Source organism: Scophthalmus maximus, chromosome 22, assembly GCF_022379125.1.
Source record: "Scophthalmus maximus strain ysfricsl-2021 chromosome 22, ASM2237912v1, whole genome shotgun sequence".
In the NCBI taxonomy this organism is placed as follows: Eukaryota; Metazoa; Chordata; class Actinopteri; order Pleuronectiformes; family Scophthalmidae; genus Scophthalmus; species Scophthalmus maximus.
The window spans coordinates 11,812,233-11,833,926 of record NC_061536.1 but is presented as its reverse complement, the minus strand read 5'-3'; the positions used below and the strand labels follow the sequence as shown (position 1 = coordinate 11,833,926).

The window sequence follows — 21,694 nt, the reverse complement described above, 5'->3', positions numbered from 1 at the left end:
TTTTAGAGACACACACACACACACACACACACACACACACACACACACACGGCACTCGTAAAAATCTGCCAAATGCTTTGTGTGTGTGTGTGTGGAGAACACACACACACACACACACACACACACACACACACACACACACACACACACACACACACACACACACACACCCCTACCTGCCTGCACACGGCTTAATAAGGCAGAATAAAGCTTAGATTGGACCACGTCCCCCAGGAATCACAGACCAAGACCTCATCAAGCTGTAACACACAGTCACAGGGGCCTTCTCCCTCTCTGTGTCTGTGTCTCTCTCTCACACACACACACACGCACACACACACACGCACACACACACACACACACACAAACACACACACACACACACACACAAGCAGCTTTGTTCGGCTCCATTAGGCCCCTTCACTTCCAAACTGGTGAAAAAGGGAGGGGGGGGGGGGTCAAGTTCATTAATGGAGACAAGGCCAGCAGATTGTGAAATACAGGCCATGAGCGAGTCTGTCCAGTTGCATAACCTCCTCTTGGCCATTTCTCTCTCTCTTTTTTTTTTTTTTCCCCAGAAATGTCCTGGTCAAACGCGGACAATTGTTCACGGATCCTTTGGAGACGGGAACACGCTGTCCAGTGTATTTGGTAATGCTCCTGGTGGGACCGTGTCATAAGTCACGCGTTTATTCTCGACACTGACCCCATCGAAATTCCATCCGCCGGAGAGGCTGCGCACCGATAAGATTCGGGAGGAGCACTCAGCGTTTTTTCGACGCCGCGCGTTTCTCTCGCTCTTGCTCTCGCAGTCGCCCGGTCAAACTCCAGACGCGCAGTTTCAATTTCAATTTTTCTAATTCCGAAATGATCTCGGATGTTTTGAGCATAACTGGTCGGAAGGGCGAACCGCGTCGGGCGGCTTATGTAAAATACCCGGGGAGTTTGCATGTTTGTGAGTTTAGATTTGCATTCTAATATATACTATAGCCTTTTCTCCTGTGTGTAATGGAAAGCTACTGACTTAGTCTGTTACTGCTTGGATCTCCTCGTTCAGCTTCCTCTCTCTCTCTTTCCCTATATTTCCCATTACCTTCCTCCTGCGCGTACCGCCTGCATGAGAGGCCCCGAGGTTGCTTGAGGTGTGCCAGTGAAAATCCAGCGCCACTGAAACTTTAATTAGCCAGGCCGTGTTTCAGTGGCTGGCTGGCGGGTGGCAGCATTCTAGAAAAGGTCATGGAGACTGTTCCGCAGTCTGCGGCACCCTGCAACCCCCGCCCCCTCCTCCTCCTCCTCCTCCTCCCCTGGCCCCTCAGCCCATCAGCGTTCCCAGGGAGACTCCGTGTTGAACATAAACGCTCACTAAATGTGCTGTAGTTTTAGGAAAATGAGAACTCTGGGACTTTCAATCACATTAGCTGGCCCGGCAATTTTTCCTCATCAGTATCACAGGTCTCTCTGCTCTCTCAAGGCTTACTCTGTGTGTGTGTGTGTGTGTGTGTGTGTGTGTGTGTGTGTGTGTGTGTGTGTGTGTGTGTGTGTGTGTGTGTGTGTGTGTGTGTGTGTGTGTGTGTGTGTGTGTGTGTGTGTGTGTGTGTGTGTGTGTGTGTGCATTTACTCTTGCTTGTAGTAAAAACCTGATTCCTGGGTCCAGGTTTGTTGTGTCTCCCACGTTGAAAGGCAGCTCCGGCCGCCCCGGCTCACCGATATCTCAAAAGCAAACATGCCGCCGCCGAACTGATGCATTCTTGACATCGGGCCATGTTGTCGCTTCTGATTGGAGGCGGTTGCACATCGCCCGAGAGATGCCAGAAAAATAAATGCCTCCTACAGGGGCCGTAACCCCCTCCCCCCCCCCCGTGTTTGTGAACTCATCACATGTTCAGTAACCCTCATCAAGGGAACAGGAATACAGTAGTTTTGAAAATGTACATTGAAACAAATACATCAAAACTTGTTGCTCGTTTTTGGTCAATGTTCATTTTATACAATTTATATTTACATGATTACTGACTCAAAAGATACTCTCTCCGTAAAAACATGACATTAGTGTGTTAGCCCATTAACAGCAGGATGTCCTATATTCTGACAGTAATGCACCATTTGTACCGAGATGCTGGAGGGATTTTTTTGTGTTGTTATTGTTCTCTTCGGTGCTCTCTTCCAGATGCTGACAACACTTGTCAGTGAGGGAACAGATGTATTTACAGATGTCTACAGATGTGATGTCATGTTAACACGGACCGTTTCAGCTGACTTCCGCCCCCGGCCGTACACGCCCTGGCAACCGAGCCCTAAAATTGTCCAGACACAAACACGCGGTAAACAACGACAAAAGTATGCCATTATTTGAGTCACCGGGTGACCAGATTTTTTCGTTTTGACCAGCCACCTCCTTCAGCCGAACCCCACTGTGGTCGCTGGGAGCAAAAGTGAAGGCCGGAGAACACCAAAGTTCTCACAGCAGCCAGAGTTACATGTCGAGAGCTGTTGAACGAGTAATTAAATGGATTCGGGTGGGTGCTTAATCTCTGTTTTGTTCAGCTGGCTGGATGTCGGGTTCCCTGCAGCCGTCAACCTGATATATGGGCGTAGAGGAGAGGCCAAAGGAATGGAGTGGGGATTTGTTGGCCCAACACCCAGATACCGAGAGGCCCGTATGAGTGGATGGATGGATGAAGGGATGGGTGGAGGGATGGATGGAACAGCCGTTACTGTGAGAAAAATTCCTTGGCCCTAACCAGCCAGGTTGAGGCACTGCGCCAACCCCGAGCCCAACACCAAGCCCCGTCCAACCCAACGATGGATGGGGCCAAAACATCCAACCGAGCCAACAAAACCAATACGGCCCCAAACACTTCAGGGCAAAGCAGAGTTTATAACCCATTCCACCCGCCAGGTATGAGGTAGCGCCTACATTTTTCTTGTTAGCAATCCACCACCCAGGAGAGGCGTAGAGGGAATGGAGGCAGGTTTTAGGACAAACTGTTTAAAGGAAGAAAGAGAGCTTTTTTTTTTTTTTACGAGGGCCCACAACTGGAATAACAGGGACATACAGTTCACATTTTCCCTGCCAGCAGCCTAAATCCATAACTCAAACTGCCAAGAAAGCAAAGGACCCCAGAGGTACCTAAACTCCTTGCCCCTCCTCTTCCTCTCCAACCCTACCCCCTTCTCACCCCCCCTCTCCGCAACCAATTTTCGGCCGTGGCCGAGTCACAGCTGCACCCCTCGCTCGTCCTGGCCTCCGCCTCCGTGCCACAGCCTGATCAAACGGACTGAGCGAGCCAAATCAAGAGCTAATCACCGTCAATTGTCCAAATAACCTTTCCCGTGTGTGCCGAGGGAATGGAGGAGGGAGGGAGGGAGGGGGGAGGGATGGAGGGAGGGGGGGGGGGGGAGCTGGAGAAGGCGAGAGGGGGAAGGAGGGAGCCATGAGCTATGCTACGTAGAGAAATTGAGGGGAGGAGAAGGGAGGGGTGACCCTGGGACCACCTGTTTTTATGAAGCAGAGGCCTGGGCACTCAGCAGTGGCACATTATCCCTAATGACTCTCCGAGGTCTACTCTTGACATTAGCTGTCTAGCTATCAAAGCCGGCCGATCCCCTCCGCTTCACAAAATCCTGTCAGAGGGGAGAAGCAGTGTGAGCAGAGGTACTGCAGTCCGGCTTCAAAGGACCTGAACTTCCTGAATTTCACCATCACCCCTCTCACCGCTCAGAATTGCACCAGAAGATGCCAAAAATAGAAATCAATTTGCTCATTTGAAGGTACAATATTTGGAGACTAACAAGTTAAAACTTTTTTTACCGTTCATGATTTGAAATCTATTTGATTCTGGGAGAGAAGTTGACACGTGAAAAATAAATTCCCGCGGGGAAAGAGTGTTCTGACAGAAGAAAGAGGGAAGAGGACAGAATGAAGAAAGAGAACCCGAGCGTCATGAAAGTGGAATCGTTTTGAGAGAGGTATAATAAGAAGGCTGGTGGCTAAAAATAGGAAACCAAATGAAAGGAATTTTAAAACGACGCAGAGACGATATCGAGGCATAAATATAAATATGAATACAATGACATACACAGCTATAGTGAAAGAGATGAACAGAGGTAGGAAAAGTCCTGATGGACACTTAGTGGCCTTCATCTACAGTGAATCCCAACATGGTGACGATGACACATTTTGGCCAAATGCCTCCAAAGTTGAACCGGAACCCTCTCCTTGTCTTAAGTAACACATTTGCTTATATGATAATATATGTACTGATTTCCTATATTGAAGCCAATGTATTTAAATAGCATGTACATATCTTTGCGTTTACTTTGTGAAAAAATAAAGGGTGCAGCATTCCTAACCCTCTAGGTGTTGGCTTCAATGAAACCCTCTCCGTCTGGTTGGGGCCTAATCGGAATGAATTATGCAGTAGCTTCCAGCAACAACGCGGCAACTGCGCTCAAGCAATTTATGAAGGAGGAGAAGGTGTTTAAAAGTTTCTGCGGGTGTTCAGGATTCATTGTTGGAGAGTTAAATTAAAAGAGAGAGAAATTATAATCTTCACATTATGGGATCTCCGATAGTAGAAGGTTTAAAAATTCAGATTGCCTCTGAGCTTTAATGAGGGAAATTGTGCTCCGTCAATTTAGTCTGTGTCACTTTGTGTGACATTGGATCAATCCACCAAGTCAGGTCCATGTGAATTCCATAATGAGTCACATGTATCTACTAATGTGTAACTTTTCACAAATGGCCACTGGCTCATTCATTTTTTTTTATTAAATGAATCCAGAAATCCATTTTTGCCTAAAATATTTTTTTTAACTTCAAGAAATTATATACCTCATATTTACTTCTTACACTTCCTCTACCTCTCACATACCTTAGATGTGGTATATGTTGACTTTAATGTAAAAAAAAGTATATTTTATTAATAGTAAATCTTGCCAAGATTGCAGATTCAGTTTTTTTTTTCAGAAACAAAGAAAAGAGAAATAAAAACACCACAATGCGCTAAAACAGCTAAAAAGGAAAGAAATATGCTAGGATAAATACTCGTACGACATTGTAAAGATAAAGAATTGCAACACATACCGTGTGTGCAACTGCAGATCTGAGCGCCGTCGTCTTCCCGACGGTGCGTCATCGACCAACGTGTGAACACAGTTCAAAATAACACGAGAGCGCGCCAGTGCCGAAACTCTGACACAAAGCCAGCAGTAAACAGCGCTCCAAACAAAAGTAAACTGAGCGCGTTCCTCAAAGGCTGTCAAACTGTTTTTCAAATGCAGGAATGCGATGAAACGCCAGCATATCTGGAACTCATGGTCTGTTCTTTTTCCAGAATAAAAGCGATGTTACCGAGCTGCAGGCACAGAGAGAGAGAAAAAAACCTTGTTGGAGATCAACGACTTTACACTTTGGTTTTGGCACAAATTATACAAACATGATTCGACAAGTTAACAAGGGTTAAAGGTGCTGGTAGGTTATATTTTTGACTTCTGGATGAAGCCAGCTTAGCTGCTTCTCAGTGTTTTCAGTTTTTTAAAAATCTTTTCCTAAGCTAACCAGCTACTGGATGAACTTTTCAATTAGTTTTGAGAGCGGTACTGAGCTTCTCATCTCACTCTCGGTAAGAGGGCAAATAAGTGTATTACCCAAAAGTTCTCTATCTCACGGAACAACTCCGGGGGCTCTTAAGTGGGTGCCGCGTCCTGGAGAAGTCTGTATCTTGATTGGCCCTGACATCCATCCGGCCCTTTAACCAGCTGACTGAGGATGTATCTGCTACAGGATGTACAGATGTATCTGCTACAGGATGTACAGATGTATGTGCTACAGGGTGAACATGTTAGCTCACACAGTGCGTCTGAATCATGTAGTCACGAGGTCCGGAGAGTGAAGCCAATGCAAAAGAGCCTGAAACCTGTAGGATCTCAAATGACCTGCAGAGGGCGACTCCACTGGTTGCACAAAGACGTCCGATTGTGTAGAAGTCCATGAGGAAATGGTACTTCTCACTTGATTCATAACGTTAGAAAAGATATATCTGAGGAGTTTATGGTTCAATCTCTAGTTCCAAGTCTTCTTCGATACATTATGAGGTTCATTAATAAATTATGGTCTCATTTAGAGTAAAATAGACTTGGATAGACGGGACGTGGGTGAGCTCTCGGCCAAATATGGTTACTTCTGGTTTCAATAAAAGAGGATGGCGCTGGCCAAAATGCTAAACTCAAGGCTTCAAAACGGCCGCTCTCAAACCAGTGGGCGAGGTCACGGTGGGTTGATACTCGGTCCGAACTAAGATGTTTCAGATTCTATGCCCCAAAACTGCTGTAGACAGAGACCAGGAAAGCGAACGACAGACTGGTTAAACAAGATGATGCACCATGACAAGGCAAGAGCAACAGAGTCAGTGACAGTAGGAAGCATTGGCCTGTTGTTCCGATTGTAGCTATTTACAGTCTCTCTTGCTTTTCTCACACGAGCGCACACGAGCGCCGGCCGTCGTCGGAGCCATCCTTGCAGAATAGCCCCTTGTTTGTTTGGAAGTGTCCAACCTGTCAAACCCCGCACGCCACGCGCTGCTGTCTGACACGCACAAATGACCACATCTCATCTGCGCTGGTGCTGCTTTTCGCCTTCTAGATGTACTGCCTCGAAAAAATGGAAGGGAACGTCAGTAGAGGGAAATGGAGAGAGACGAGAAGAGAGGAAGGAGGAGGGCAGGATAGAGGGCTGAAGCCGGGCAGTCAGGAGATCTCAGGTTTTGTCACTCACTCCAATCATTCTGTTTTGTACCAGAGACTGTTGGAACTTAAAAAACGTCCTGCAGTTTCCAACAGAAATCAGATAAAATGCAACGGGGAGGCACAGACCGTTCAAATATCAACAGACTTCTCCAGCAATATTCCAGAATCACTATCCCAGCCTTTACTTCCTTATAAAAACGACCCTAATGAAAAGGTTTTCCAAGAAAATCATTGTGACAACATGGTTAATAGAGAGTTAAACTAGTGTTAAAGTGGAGGGGAAGCTCTTCCCTGCCCCCAAATGGACAAACTCTCTATATGGCATGTGTACAGTAATTAGGGGGATTAATAATTCATGCAAACCACCCTCAGGCCAAATCTTCCTCTCCGCTCGCCCTCGCTCTGAAATCGATGTTTGGAGAGGCAAAATGTGTTGTGTTTTAGTTTGTTTAGTTCGCCTGGCCAGTGGAATGACCTTGTCACTTCTGCCGGAGTCGACGAACGGAGGGATTGACATCACGAAAAGGTGTGAGAGAGCAGATGAGAGAGGAGGGAGGGAAAGGAAACGTGGAGGGGGGAAAATAGTGGAGCGAAAATGACAGGGGAGGAGACGGAGGATGTTCACACGGAGGAACGTGGGTATGGAGGTTTCTGGCTCCACGAATAGCAGATGTTTCTACTCAGAATGAAGTTGTTAGGGTAGTTTGGTTTGGACATTCCTTTGGCTGCCTCGCTGCTCTTTAGAAGTGCCCCGTCTTCTGGGTAATATTTGCTGCACAGAGCCAGTAGTAAATCTGGATGATGGGTGTTTGCTGCACCTGCTCCGCCTTGAGCTGAGCTCTCAGTAGAGCACATTTTCTTCTTTCAGCTGCAGTATCTACATGCTGCTAATTATGTTTTTTTTGCGTGCAGACCTACAAGAGGTGGCAGATTGAAGTTATCGCCCTCCACTGAGCGCCTTATGCAAGGCACAGGTGGTCCGAAGGTGCACAACGGGCCCGGAGCATAGCTCTCTGCTTTTATTAGATTCAGTCGCACGGTGGAACGCAGTGAAACCTAACTCTTCCTTCGTATCTGCCGCGTTGCGTCTTCTCTCTATCCGACTTTGAAGCAAGGAATCTGTCCGTATGTGGCTCGCGTACCCCTACAACTGTTCATCTTATCGGCCTCACACTTGGCATCTGTATTGTTAAGGGCCCAAGGAAGTGCAGTGTCGAAATTTGGTGGGATTCAATAATAAGAAACTTTGACCAACTGCAACCAAACTCTTTGCTTATGGTCTCATTGAGGGTAAAATAGATGATAAAGCACTGTATGCACTGGGGTGTGGATACAGAGTGATTGAGGGCTAGTACTGTCCAATAGGTGCAGGTCGCAGGTCCTGAATTAGTTCAAGTAAAGAGCAAGAACCGGATTATTCAAATGGCATATCTCCGTTAATCAAATCTTCATCTCCTGGTTCATATTGACCTTCATATGCAAATGCAGGACACCAAATACACCATGTATTTTAAGACCTTCGGAATGGAGAGGACAGCAAATGCTCTTTCTACTTGTTTCATCTCCTCGCCGTGTTGTGTGATTACTCACACACTCACAGACTCTTGTACAGTTGGCCCAGAGGCCGAGGTCTGGGAACAACACTTGGGTGGTCCGTCCATCCTGTCCGGCGCTGTGTTTTCCTGTGCACCAGCACCGACCCGGCGACGCGTTGAGGTTTCGGGATCAGCTCTCTTCTCTCGCTCACAGTAATGAGCCACTTCACTTTGGCTGCTCATGATGACACAAAGAGAAAACGTCTGGATCATTTCACCCAGCTAGAAAAAGGGGGGGGGGGGGGGGGGGGGGGGGAGAAGTCAGAAATACAGAAATACAGCATATGCGGCCGTGTGCCCTCTCGAAATATGTAGCCGAGCTTTTTGGCGGATGGGCTTCAGTCTCATTGCATCTCACACGCATGACATGTTTTACATCACCGCAATTTGTACATTTTCATCATCCTCAAATAAGCTCATGAAGCCTCCATTTTTCATGAGCCGTTTCATTTCTGGCGTCTTCGTTTTTTGCGAGGGGTTGATCCGATATTGCATCAGAATGATTTGCCATGGGATTCCAATTAGCGGGGAAGAGGAAAAGGGCGAGAGGAAGCGAGAGCGCAGTGGAGGATACAGTACGGGGACAGAGAAATGTAAAGGACGGTGGGGAGACATTAAGAGAGGAAGAGCAGGAGAGTGGAGAAGATTTGTGAGGAGGAGGGAGAGGAGGGGGGAGGGGGCCGAGGGCCAGTCAGAGATAAGAGGCAGCGAGAGTGATTGAAATAGGATTAGTGGAGACAGGCTCTGCATCCAGGGCCACAGCATCACAGTGTTAAACCTGCACTTCACAGGGACTTCCTCTGTCACATCAAAGCCTCCTCAGGCCTGGCTGGCAGAGAGGCACAGGAGCCACCAGCAGGGTTGTCCACACACACACACACACACACACACCAAACATGAACATGCTGATCACATCCTCCATCCATCTCCAATGTGTCTTCATTATGGCCACGAGAAGCCGGCTCCTCTCACCTCGTCTCTTCATCTCGACACATCGTCTGCGTGGCGTTTGTCTGGACGATGAACCCCGTCCATGAGTCGTCTTCAACATGTAATCAGACTGAAAGCATACAAGTTTTGTTTCAGGGCACCTGTGTGCAAAAAAATTGGATCAGCATCAACATATTATCAATGTTGAGATATAAAATTACATGTCATCTGTTTTACAGGCATTAATCTTGTTTTTCTTTTATTAAGTCTTAAGTTAGATATTTTAGATTTACTGTTCTAGCTCAGTAAAAGAGAAGTTAGAAATTCATGTTTTCTTATTTTTTATGATAATTATGATGCCTTTTTGTTCAAATACAACATTTATTTAATTGTGTCAGTATCACCCAGACTAACCCATTTCCAATCTAGCTTTTTGTTTTCCACCAATCAATGGTTTGGATTTCAAAAAGTATGTACACAATCTCTATGTATGTCTTTATAGTCATATAACAATCACATCTAGCATAATGGATTTTATTCGTACTTGTTCCTCTGCAGTTCGTATCTCAGCTAATACTGAGATACTTGCAGCGGCTGCCGCTGCTCTGCATGTTCTCTAATCAAAACGGAACTCCCTGTTCCATGTTCGCCTTGTGTGCCGACACTTGAGTGAGAGTGACTCGGTGTGATCAAACATCGCACGTCGGCCCTGCTCCCTGGCATTAGATGATGCATCTCCGGAGCTAAAATGGCCCCGTTTATCTGCAGAAGAGGGACGATCCACTGATTGGCGACTGCTGTCTTTGTGTTCATGTTTTTCTTTTTTTAGGGGTAAGCGCATGTTTGTGAATATACATGCTGTGTGTGTGTGTGTGTGTGTGTGTGTGTTTGTGTGTTGTCATTCAGTATGTGTATTTGTGTGAATGAGCTGGTAGTTTTCCTCTCAGATCTCATCAGTTCATATCCACCACCCACCCCACCGCAGCATGCAGTAAATAGAGTCTCTGCCACTCGTTGAGAAATGGCACAATTATCCCCTGCTGGTGAAATATGGGCCACGATGCACCACTGCTTCTTCCCTACAAAGTGTGTGTGTGTGTGTGTGTGTGTGTGTGTGTGTGTGTGTGTGTGTGTGTGTGTGTGTGTGTGTGTGTGTGTGTGTGTGTGTGTGTGCGTGTGCGCGTGCGTGAGCCTAATGTACAGAGCGTAGCTGCCTTCCCTCGGCTCACTCATCGTGAAGTGCATTAAACACACAGGGAATTGTTCTCACTCATGTATTTATATACAGGCTTTTATGCATCACCTGCACAACTGTAATTGTACAAGGAAAAACACAGCTGCACAGAAACACGCAAATACATATATATATATATATATATGCACTATACCCACACACGCACAGACACACACACTTGCTCGTCCTGCAAACAATGCAACATGTTGTGTATGCAGCTGAGACAAGCAGGTAGTTTGTCAGTCTTACACATTTAATGCTTCAGGTATTTCGTCTGACATTTTTTCCGGCAGCGGGGGCAGGCAAGTTCCCGACCCCGAACCGGTGTTGCAGCAGAACAGGAACGCTCCTGCGCTTCTACTTTGTAGACAGATTTCCGAAAAAGACGGAGTGCTTCTATGAATGTTGCAACTGCGGCAGAGATCAGCACACGCGGCACTGCGAATATTTCTGTCTGTCCGATATTGTGAAATAAAATGTAAAAAATCTCAAATGCCGCCACAAAAGGAATGTAGAAGGAATATAGAGGAGACACTGATTATATATAGAGAAAACACACACACACACACACACACACAAATATATATATATATATATATATATATATATATATATAGATATATTTAATAAAACAAATTACAGATAGTTTTAATCAAACAATAAAGTAAAGGATTGCTGTATTTAGCTTGAAGAGTTTGATGGGAAGACTGATACCGATGCTCAGTATGAAGCTGGAGCCAGCATTCATTTAGCTTAGCTTAGCATAAAGACAAGGAAACGTGGTGGGACAGCAAGCCGGGCTCTGGCCTATACCAGCACCTGTACAGCTCGCTGCTCCACATGTAACGTCACTGTTTTCTGTTCATTTTTATGATAGTTTTTACATTAGAAATGAATTAATCAACCTTTAATATCTTGCACTGAACTCTTAAGAGCGTCCGCTGGGAATGTTTGCCTTTGGAAATGTCCAGTGACCCTCTGAAATGTCAGGGGGCTGCGCGTTTTCATCTGAAGTCGGCCGCACACATAATGTTATTAACCTCGAGTGATTTCTCTCTCTCCAGTGGCTTTTGACATTTGCGCTACTTTGCAAATTGATAACTGCGACTAAATCGGCAGAAAAGCCCCTGAAATAAAACATGTGCCCCACCGCTCACAGGTCACGTGGGTCAAAACAAAAGCAGCTAAATCTCATGTCTCTTTCTTTACAGGTATGGAAAAATAGTGTCAACCAAGGCCATTCTGGACAAGAACACCAACCAGTGCAAAGGTGAGTCAATGGTCTGTCTCGTGCAACTTCCTTGTTTCGTGTCTCGTCCCAGGAAGCTGAAACACTGCGGGGCGGCTCCGCGTGCACAAGCCGCCCGTGGATGGATGCGGCCCTGCCTCTGTTTCAGCTCCTCTCCAATTTCCCTGCCTTTGTCACGCGGAAGACGATCTTTTGCAGAGTGTGCGTTCCTGCAAGAGGTCCATTAGCGCGTGTGCGTGCGTGCATAGTAAATGGTGCGCGCACGCCGCCGCGCTGACATTAGTGGCTCATTTGACGACTGTTTCTCGGGCGCACACGCGACACACATTCGCATGCTTGAACATACACAGCCAATTAGAGGGCTAATAGGCTAGTTTGGATCAGATAAACTTTAATTACGCCCATTGTCACACTCGGCGTCCCGGGGTTTTCACCTCAGCCACCTGCGCGTCGCGTGGCTGTGAATATGCCTTCTTTAATTTTTTTTATTCGGTAATAGTCGAGACCAACTTACTCTTCAGAGAATAATGAATGAAAGACGGAGAGAGAGAGAGGCGGGGGGGGGGGGGGGGGGGGGGGGGGGGGGGGGGGGGAGAGAGAAAAGATTAGTGTGCTGCTTGCCCCGAGGCGTCTGGCAGCTCTGTTTAAGAGCTATTGAAGTTCCATCAATACTTTTAATTGCTTTTCGTGGTTTCCCGGGCTGTGAAGTGTGGCCTTTCAAGGTGAAGCCGCCTTTTTAACCCGACTCCACGCCCCGAGTTTATCCTGCCAGGCATTCTCCGGGTCAAAATGTTGAGAGAGGAAAAAGAAGAGGGGGCTGATTAGCTTGACAGTTTCTTTTTTTTGTGTGTGTGTGTGCGCGAGTCCTACAGGCCGTTAAAGACACGACCGGATGCGTGTTCTGAGGAAGGATGTCTCCACAGGTCACAGGACACAAGACGGGGTTGGATTAAAGAGAGGACGGAGGCGAGGCAGACAGATGAGGGAGGGGCAGGGGGGTGTCAGGCAAACCTCTTCCAGTCCCTGCGATTCGGGAGAAATGCACTGTGCTCGATCCCCGGCGGTTATCCCTCTCGGTGCGTCCCGTTGACCCGAGTTATGCGCAGCGCCGAAGCACCAGCTCAACTTCGCCCCGCGTTGTGTGGGAGACAATGTTTCCCATAAGTCACCCTCCTGGAATGCAGCGCCGCCGAAATGCCAAGAAGCAAATATAAGCAGATGTATTTTATGAGTGGAAAGGATGGTCCTGCTCTGTGGGTACGCCGAGAGAGAGGGGGAGGGGGGGGAGGTGGGCAAACTGTGTGAGTAACCTTGAGGAGAAAATTACACTTCTTTAGAATCTGAAAGACAAGCTGAGGAAGAAGGGAATAACCTGAAAACATCATTTCCCCGCCGACAACTCCACACGTCCCCCCGCATGCTCGCCCCGGTCCAGAGAGGGGAGAAGGTACCAGAGCATCATCGAGCCCAGCAGGTGTGTCGAAGCCCCGGCGGGCGACACTCGCGGCGACGGAGCCAAACTCGTCGCATCGCTCCCGATCTGGTCACGGGATGTTCCCAGTCATCTGACCCCCGCTCACCCTGACACTTGTCAAAATGTCAGTGCAGCGCTCTTATCGCCGGCGTCCCTCTGCCCCTCCACCTCCTCTCCTCCCCTTTGTGTTATTTGTGTTTGGTTCGGCGCACCGCCAACAACAACGTGAGGGGAAAAAGAGGCAGCGAGAAGAGGTCATCTCAGAGAGAGAGAGAGAGAGAGAGAGAGAGAGAGAGAGAGAGAGAGAGACAGTCAGCCGGTGGAAAACAAAGAGGCCAACTTATCTCTTTTGTAATTCAAAAGCTTTTGCTTTTGTTTGATTTTATCACGTCAAAGTTGTTGTCAGACATATTCACACTGACAATAATTCATAACTAAGATGGCATACTAAAGCCCAACAGTCTGCTTAGATTCAATCAGGCAGCACCAAATTGCACTAACTCATAGATATCAATCCCTTAAATATGCCTGGGGGGGGGGGGGGGGGGGGTAATCCTGGATCCACAACTTTTAGATTCAACCCCAAAATGAATGTGTTTTTTTTATTTCTTTCTCATCCTCCCACCAAATTTCGTGAAAATCCTTTCAGTTGTTTTTGCTCCATCCTGCCGACAAACACACAAAAGGACGGCGGTGAAAACATAACCTCCTTGGGCGCGGCAATTACTGTTCTATCGGTACGATGATGCTCATATACCTTTTTGATTTGCTGTGTATGTTGCACCAACCGGCGTTGCCACCATTGGGCTTCATAGTCTTCGTATGGACATGAACATTTTTGGATTTCTTCCTTCTTCTTGTGCTCTTTGGGCCAAAGTTTTGTCGATAGGTCGTTCTTATTGTTTTCTCTTTTAGAACTACGGAAGCCCAGAGGGCTTAGTTAGCTCCTGAAGTTTTCTTCTTTAGTTTTATTTGACATCCATTTTTTTTGGGGGGGGGGGGGCTTTCTGTCAGATACACGTTCACTAAGTCAGAAAATCAAGCCGGGGTTGGAACCCAAGTCTCCTGGATGGCAGTGTTGTTTTTGACCCGCTCATCCGCCGCGACCTGCTCGTTGTTGCCATGTCCGCCTCCTCGCCTGACTCCCCGAAGCCTCCGGAACACGGAGGCTCCACAGATTAAAGTGAATAAAATCCCGACAACGGCAGCAGCAAAAGAACCTCTCGCCTCTTTGGGTTTGGCAGGCGGAAAGAATGATCCCTGCTCCTCAGTGCTTCCGTATAGATCTCCCACACAGTACGTGTTGTTGTTTGATGACTATCGACATGCAGCGGGTTCAACACGACGGGTTCTGCCGTGTATGGTTCTGGGCAGAAACTTTACAGAAGATTTAAAATCCTATACGTGAACTATATTATTATTGTCTGTGCCTACAATCTGCAGGATCTTATATAACTACTGCAGGAGTGTTTGTGCTCATGTACCTTTGCATTCATCTAGACTATGGACCTAAAATAAATACATACATAGGTGTTAAATACTGAATTTATTTCATTTGTCGTGCTGATAAAAAGCCTATGAAAACAACTAAACTGAGAAGATGGGTAGCTGACGATGTGCGAGGCAGAATAGTGAGCGTGGGAGTGAAGGCCGTCTGTCAGTGCTCGCGGGTCAGGTGTCGGGGAAAATAAACAGGTTGTACAAACGTGAAGCAGCACAGGTACGGCGCCCACGTACGAACGTGAGCGCATTGTGCCCCCCCGCCACGTATCTATCTATACATTTACCCTCTGTAAGATGAGTGTGTGAGCGCTGCAAAGCCCGTTCTGAAGTACCACAGGATAGAAAAAAGCTAAGATCATGCGTCGCACCTCTCCCACGCACTCAGACACAAAAGGGCACTCTCTCTCTCTCTCTCTCTCACACACACACACACACACACAAGACTAATCGTGCGCCCCGCTCCCGTTCTCCATCCATCTGCCCGAGGTGTGCGAGGCTCTTGCAGCAGTGGCCGCGCAACAGATCTATCAATCCTTTTCCTAACATCACAGCGTGTGCGCCCGCCCGCCTGTCAGCCGGTTCTGGCTGCTCTTCTCCACCACGCAGGCCTCTCAATGAGCCTCTCTATCTTCCCCGTGCTGACTCACTCCCTCGCTCCCCAACCTTACTGTGTGACACACACACACACACACACACACACACATTCTCGCAAGAGTTCACGACGAACGGTTGTAAAACGGCGCATTCTGATAAATACACACACACACACACACACACGCACACGCATTGGTTTGGACGAAGCCCAGTTCAGAGAGAAATGGGAAGGGGAAGTTGTGAAAAAGGGCTTCAGGCCTGTCGAGCGCTGTGGGTGAGTGGAGGCATTCAGCTCTTCATCCGCCGCGCTCACTTTCATGCTCCTCCGCGCTCTCACTCCGCTTCTCCTCCCCTCTTTGTCTATTCTGTCTGTCTGTCTCTCTCTCTCTCTCTCGTGCTCACACACTCTGTCCATCTGCATGACTGTCTCTGCACTTTTTCGCACGTTTGCCGTGGAAAACGCAGCCGGAGATTTGGGGGTTTGCATTACAGATCGGAGAGAGAGAGGGGGGGGGGTTGAGGCCGGCGGATTGCGAGATCCCCAAACTGCCATCCGTGCCCACGAGGACCTCTTAAAAGGCAGCGGCGGCATTTTGAAATAAAGCAGGACTGACCGAATGGAGACATTCTATTTTCCCTCGCCAGGGCCCGGAGGCAGAGGAAATGACCTCAGCCCTTTCAAAAGAGCCTCCGCTTCCCCCCTCCGCCCGCCGCCGCCGCCCGCGCCGGGAGATAAGGCCCTGCCGAGATTCGCCGGCCCTGACTGGCACTGTGCCGCGATGGCCCCGCCGCACTGAACGGTTGGAGATAGATGAGATGAGACGATAGTCTGTTGTGGCTGTGTGTTCCGCAGTTTGTTGTTGTTGTTGTTCATATCGCTGCCCTGTAACTCGCCATCCATTTTGTACGAGGATGCTTAAAATACTCACAAGGGCATTACATAAACTCGCATCTGCAAATAATCGACTTTGTTATGTGCGGTGACTCGATGCAACATGCATCATGCACCCGGAGCACTTGCATGTGAACGCCAAAGCAACATGCACCAGAAGTTTGACTGGACATCCGTAGGGAGAGGGGGGAAAAAATGTGGTCACAGTGAACTTCCGTACAGTTCCTAAAATGTGGACACAGTTTGAATCAATTTCCCCTCGCCGGGCTTCGCATGCAGCCTCCGTACGGCTCAAATATTAAAAAGCCTGTCAGAAGCTTGACCATTGCAATCCCAAGCATTCCCCCTGCCCTCACCGCAGGATCGGCCTAATGGAGAAATATAGGCAATGTAACGTTCTATAAAAACAGATTTATTGCCGCATCAGTGCCTGAGTGGAGCGTTGCATGACTGCGAGCATGAGGGCTACTGATGAATGAGGTGGCGCTCTCCAAAAAAGTCCTGTTTTTCATTGTCACGTGCAGGCGTCTCTGTGTATTTGGGGGGGGGGGGGGGGGGGGAGCCAGAGAGTGCTTTTCGCATCCGTTATTGGTTTCTCATTAGAAGGGCCGAGATATAAACATTTGTCTATGTTGTGCACGGTGCCGGCGCAATTAAGGATTCTCTTTGCCCCCCCCCCCCCCCTCTCTGCCCTTTGAAAGTGAATTATGTGCAGATGAGAATCTCGACTGAAGTGCGGCCAACAGCGGACCTTTTCCAAATGCCTCTGTTCCCTCAAAGCCATTCCAGAGAGAGGGGCGAGATCGGCCAAAGGAAGGAAGGGAGGGAGGGAGGGAGAGAGGGAGGCAGCGAGCATGTGCCGTTTCCTGCTCGCATTGCGTATTAATGCTTCTAATTAGCAATAGCTGAAGGATAATCACATTGAGTTGTACAGATTCAGCATGCAGAACTTCACTGGGTAACACCCGCAGCCTTTGTTAGCGTCCCCAAATCACATAGACACAAAAACACACACACTCACAACCCCCCCCCCCCCCCCCCCCCCCCCCCCCCCCCCCCCCCCCCCCCCCCCATATCCATTTCAGTAAGTTCCAAGTTGGCCGCTCACCAAGTAGTTGTCTGATTGGCCAAGTTTGTCATAAATAGAAGCAGCCGGGCCATCAGCGGCGCATTCCTCGAGCCTTTGACCTTTTGTACCACCCCGCACTTCCTGTGCTGTTTTTGCATGCAGTGTGGCGATCGTGTGTATTTGGGCATTTTGATGCTGTTTTTCTTTTTTGTTGTTGTTGTTGTTGTTTTCTTCGATAGCTGCAGTGACAGACTGACAGGAAATGAGGGGAGAGAGCACGAGGCAATGACACGCAATAAAAAGGCCCTCGAGTGTGTGTGTGTGTGTGTGTGTTGGGGGTCGTGACGAGGTGACATCCAGGAGCCGCAGAATCGCGGCTCAAAATAGATCCAAGCTTTCGCCAGAGTATTTTTACACAGTGACCCGTTCCAAGTGTGTTTGGGACTTTTTCCGTTTCCTTTCGTCACGGCCCGTCTTCTGGATCCAAACAGAGACCGACGAATCTGTTATAGATTTCAACAAAGGTACAAAGATCTCTCTCTCTGCGACGTAACTCCCTTCCTCGTTCTTTTGCTTGTTGACAAATGCCTCCGAGGGCACTGGTGGAAGGTGGGGGGGGGCGTATCTCCACTCATCTCTTATCCCAGACCCAACCCGTGGACGTCAGGGGGGAACCACGATGAGAGATATACAGCCCTCCGCTGACCTGACACAGCCCTGGCCCCCCGAACATCCCCTGACTAATGATCGTACCCTTGATTAGTTAAGGAAGGCATAAATCATAACGGCTAGCTGTAGGCGGCCAGCCCGCTCCTCATGGATGACTAACAGATGTAAGACGAAAACGAAATGGCCTGCGCAGTCGTTCAAAGGGACGGGACACTTTGTCTTTGTCCAGATTTTTAACGTTTGTCTTCACCCAGAGATTTTTTTCCTCCGTGCTCCAAAGGCGGCTTGAATTCCATCGATCCGACTTTACTCAAATATTTAGCCCGTCCTCTCGTCTCACCGGCGGCGCTTTCGGGGCCCCCGGCGCCCGCGACGTGAGGCCATTTGCTCATTACCAGCCCCCCCGCTCAAACGGGGACAGCGCGGCGGCGCGCACAGGGTGGCACTCGGCATGAATGCCAACGATAATGATCTGCGGATGTGGCTCGGACAAAAGGGGGACGGCCGGGGATGTTTTTTAGATATTCTATAGGTGAAGTGGGAAGAGGAATGCGACAGAAGGACCTGCACCTGCGCTTTGTTTGAGAAACTCGGATCGCTGTGCTCCTGGCATTATCGCATCAACAGGTTCCGTAATGAGCAGCTATTCAAGGTTGTTTGACATTCCAACCTGAGTGTGTGTGTGTGTGTGTGTGTGTGCGTGTGCGTGCGTCTGTGCAGCCATTTACCATTTCATGTCAGTTAGTACATTCACGATCTCGTGTGAGTGCATGTGTGTGTGTGTGTGTGTGTGTGTGAGTGCATGTGTGTGTGTGTGTGTGTGTGAGTGAGTGAGTGAGTGAGTGCATGCGTGTGTGTGTGTGTGTGTGTGTGTGTGTGTGTGTGTGTGTGTGTGCTATTCGATACTTCTGCGTGGGGGTTCTGTGTGTGTGTGTGTGTGCGTAGCCACTCGGTTTTTATTATTTATTTATTTTTGCCACGGGTCTCATTTTAACAACCTCTTGACAAGTAATTAACACCCCTCAGGTCTCAGACCTTTTTCTCGAGTGCTCTTCACATGTTGCACCAGACACGCTGAGGTTTTGCCGTGAAGCAAGCGAGCTGATGGAGCCGAGCGGCGATGCTATTTACAGACCTGAAGGATGCACTTTAAAAAAAAAAAAAAAAAAAAATGATTTCACAAAACATCCAGCCACGTTAGATCAGTGAATGGCGTCATTGAGTATACATTTCAAAGTCTTAATACTTTACTTAATGCCTTTTTAAGTCTGTGAGAATAATCTTTTACCTCCAGAGAATTTAAGGGGTAATGCTCGAGGCTATTCCCCCTGAAACAATACTCCATTCGTCCTGATAGCAGTTTTTTTTTTTCTCCCCCACAGTGTGTTTGTATCGTAGCACAACATTTGTGTCTCAACTGCCGTGCTGATTTTCGTGCTGGAAAGTTAGTCGAAGCTTTATGGCGCCGTTCTATGGCTAACGAGTGGGAATGGATATGAATTAATTAAGGAACAAACTAAAGGTAGTAAAAAAAAGATGAAGATGAAAGAAATGTGGAGGTGGAGGGCAAACGACCCCATGTGTTGAAATACATCAATATGGATCTGTTTAAAATATTAATCTCGCATATTACCGTATTTCACATTTAATCGCTGCTTCATTACGGAGAGAACAGCCTCCTAATGACAATCTCCACCGTGTGATTTGACAGGCGTAGAATTAGTTTCTAAAGAATTGCGGAGCAGGAGAAAATGTGTTGCTATAGCATCCGAGTTGCGTGAATGTTAAACAGCTCCATCCAGTTTTGGGGGAAGTTTTTTTTTGCTACTTTAGTCATCGACTGCGTACGTGCATCGCAGTTGCACAGAATTCATCCATAACACTTGCACAGATATTGTATGAGGGATTCTGGGTTTTTTTTGGTGTGTTTTTAACCTCCCGCTCAGTTTGTCTTCGGCACAATGAGCTGCCACTGGCCCCCCGTTGGCCCGGAGCCCTGGCTCGCTGCCCTCTGCGGATCCCGACTGCAGCTCTCTGACAAGGACACTCCTACACCTGCGAGAGAAAATGACAGGAAATACAATACAGCCAGTGGGGGCTGGCCGCCTCAGCCCAAGACGAATGCCTGCGCTATAAATCCATGTTGCCGGGTTGATAAGTTAATTGCCCGCGCCGCTATCTCCGCACCAGTGTCTAATATAAAAAGAGCCCCGTGCGAGAGTTATTGCACAACAGATGGGCTTTGTCTCTGAGCGCGAGTCGGGACGGTGACACCGGACAAGTAAATGCGGTGTCCAAACAACTGCAGTTTACCTAATCGCCTTTTTATGTCTTTAGCTTTATTTTTGCAGAATTGGTTGATTTAGAGCCGTGGTGTGTTTGTAGACTGAAGCACAGGTAGTCAGATGTACATGAGGCGGGAGTAGTTGGCGCGTCCCCAGCCCGAAGCTCACATTAAAATATACACACACACATATATATATATATATATATATAATCCATCGCAGATGTTTCCCTGCAGGATCCTCCGACTGAAAGATAAATCCGCGATCCTCCCCTGGACACGCACACAGAAACGAAAGAAAGTTCGAGGTCACACAGCACACACCTACTCGACAAACTCACGAGCACAGGGATACACATCCCCGCACACACACACACACACACACACACACACACACCGCCGCCTGGCTTAGTGGAGGGTAGCCGCAAAAAGTATCATCAGTCAGCTGCTGGTGGCGCAGGATGAAGGGGGGGGGGGGGCAGAGGAATGCAGTCCCGGTGAGGATAATTTCTCTGGGTTTGGAGTGTGACCAAGGCGTCTCGGCTTGGCCACAGTCAGTCGTGGATCCATCTTGCTATTTAAACCGATAGTCGTTGGTTACTCAATTGTCAGTCTCCATTTGGGATTTTGCTCTTGCTCAACAAATGGATTCATTGAGTGACAGTTTCAGTTCTTCTTATGTATATCCATTATTTTCACACTCACACATATGGAAATACAAACACGATCACGTGCAGACATTTCTATACATAAATAAATGAATCTGCAGTTCGAAGGCAGAGCAAGGTCAAACCCATGCACACACTGCGGCTGTACCATGAATCATGAGAACCATATTACATATTTGTCCACCGAGTGGCCCATCTATCTCCTCCATTAACCATAATTACTTTTTTACATGCAAAGTACGAATTATCAACACACATGTAACCGCGGTGATTAATCGCCCGTGTGCAGCAGCAGCTCCTCGGCTCTTCTGGATGACTCACAAGGACACAAACAATTACACTGTTTGCCCCGCACACCGCGGTGACGCTCCGTGACTTGTCACTGATTCATTATTCATACTTAGGGCGTTATTATTCCATTGTACGCGCGGCAAAATGGGATCATTAGCGCTGAATATGAGAATGTGAGAAATGAAAATATTGGGGGGGGGGGGGGGGGGGGGGGGGGGGGGGTAAACGACGGCGGTGGATATGGTCGGTAGGAAACCCCAAACAATCCCGACTATTAGCAGATAAAGAATGGTAATTTTCCCCCAGTAGTAATTAGGATTAGCATAATGTGGTGGTGAATGCATGAATGATGCATGGATGATTGATACGTCGATACTCGCACTGTAATGACGCCCTTATCTCCGCACTCCACTGAAGACTTTGTGTGAAGCGTAGCCTCGAGGTGGCATCTACGGTTGTTTTATGGACCTCCGCAGGGGGACTGTGTTAGCCAGC

The 21,694-nt window shown here is 48.0% G+C and overlaps 1 protein-coding gene across 6 annotated transcripts in view; it reads left to right on the top strand.

Annotated features, from left to right (window-relative positions):
- rbms3 (RNA binding motif, single stranded interacting protein) overlaps nucleotides 1-21,694 on the top strand; it is a 243,058-nt gene that overhangs the window by 108,756 nt on the left and 112,608 nt on the right. For all 6 annotated transcript variants that reach the window (XM_035620611.2, XM_035620605.2, XM_035620607.2 and 3 more), the window contains one exon: nucleotides 11,718-11,776. In XM_035620611.2, the coding sequence (XP_035476504.1) occupies nucleotides 11,718-11,776 (59 nt within the window). The remainder of the gene's footprint in view (nucleotides 1-11,717; nucleotides 11,777-21,694) is intronic.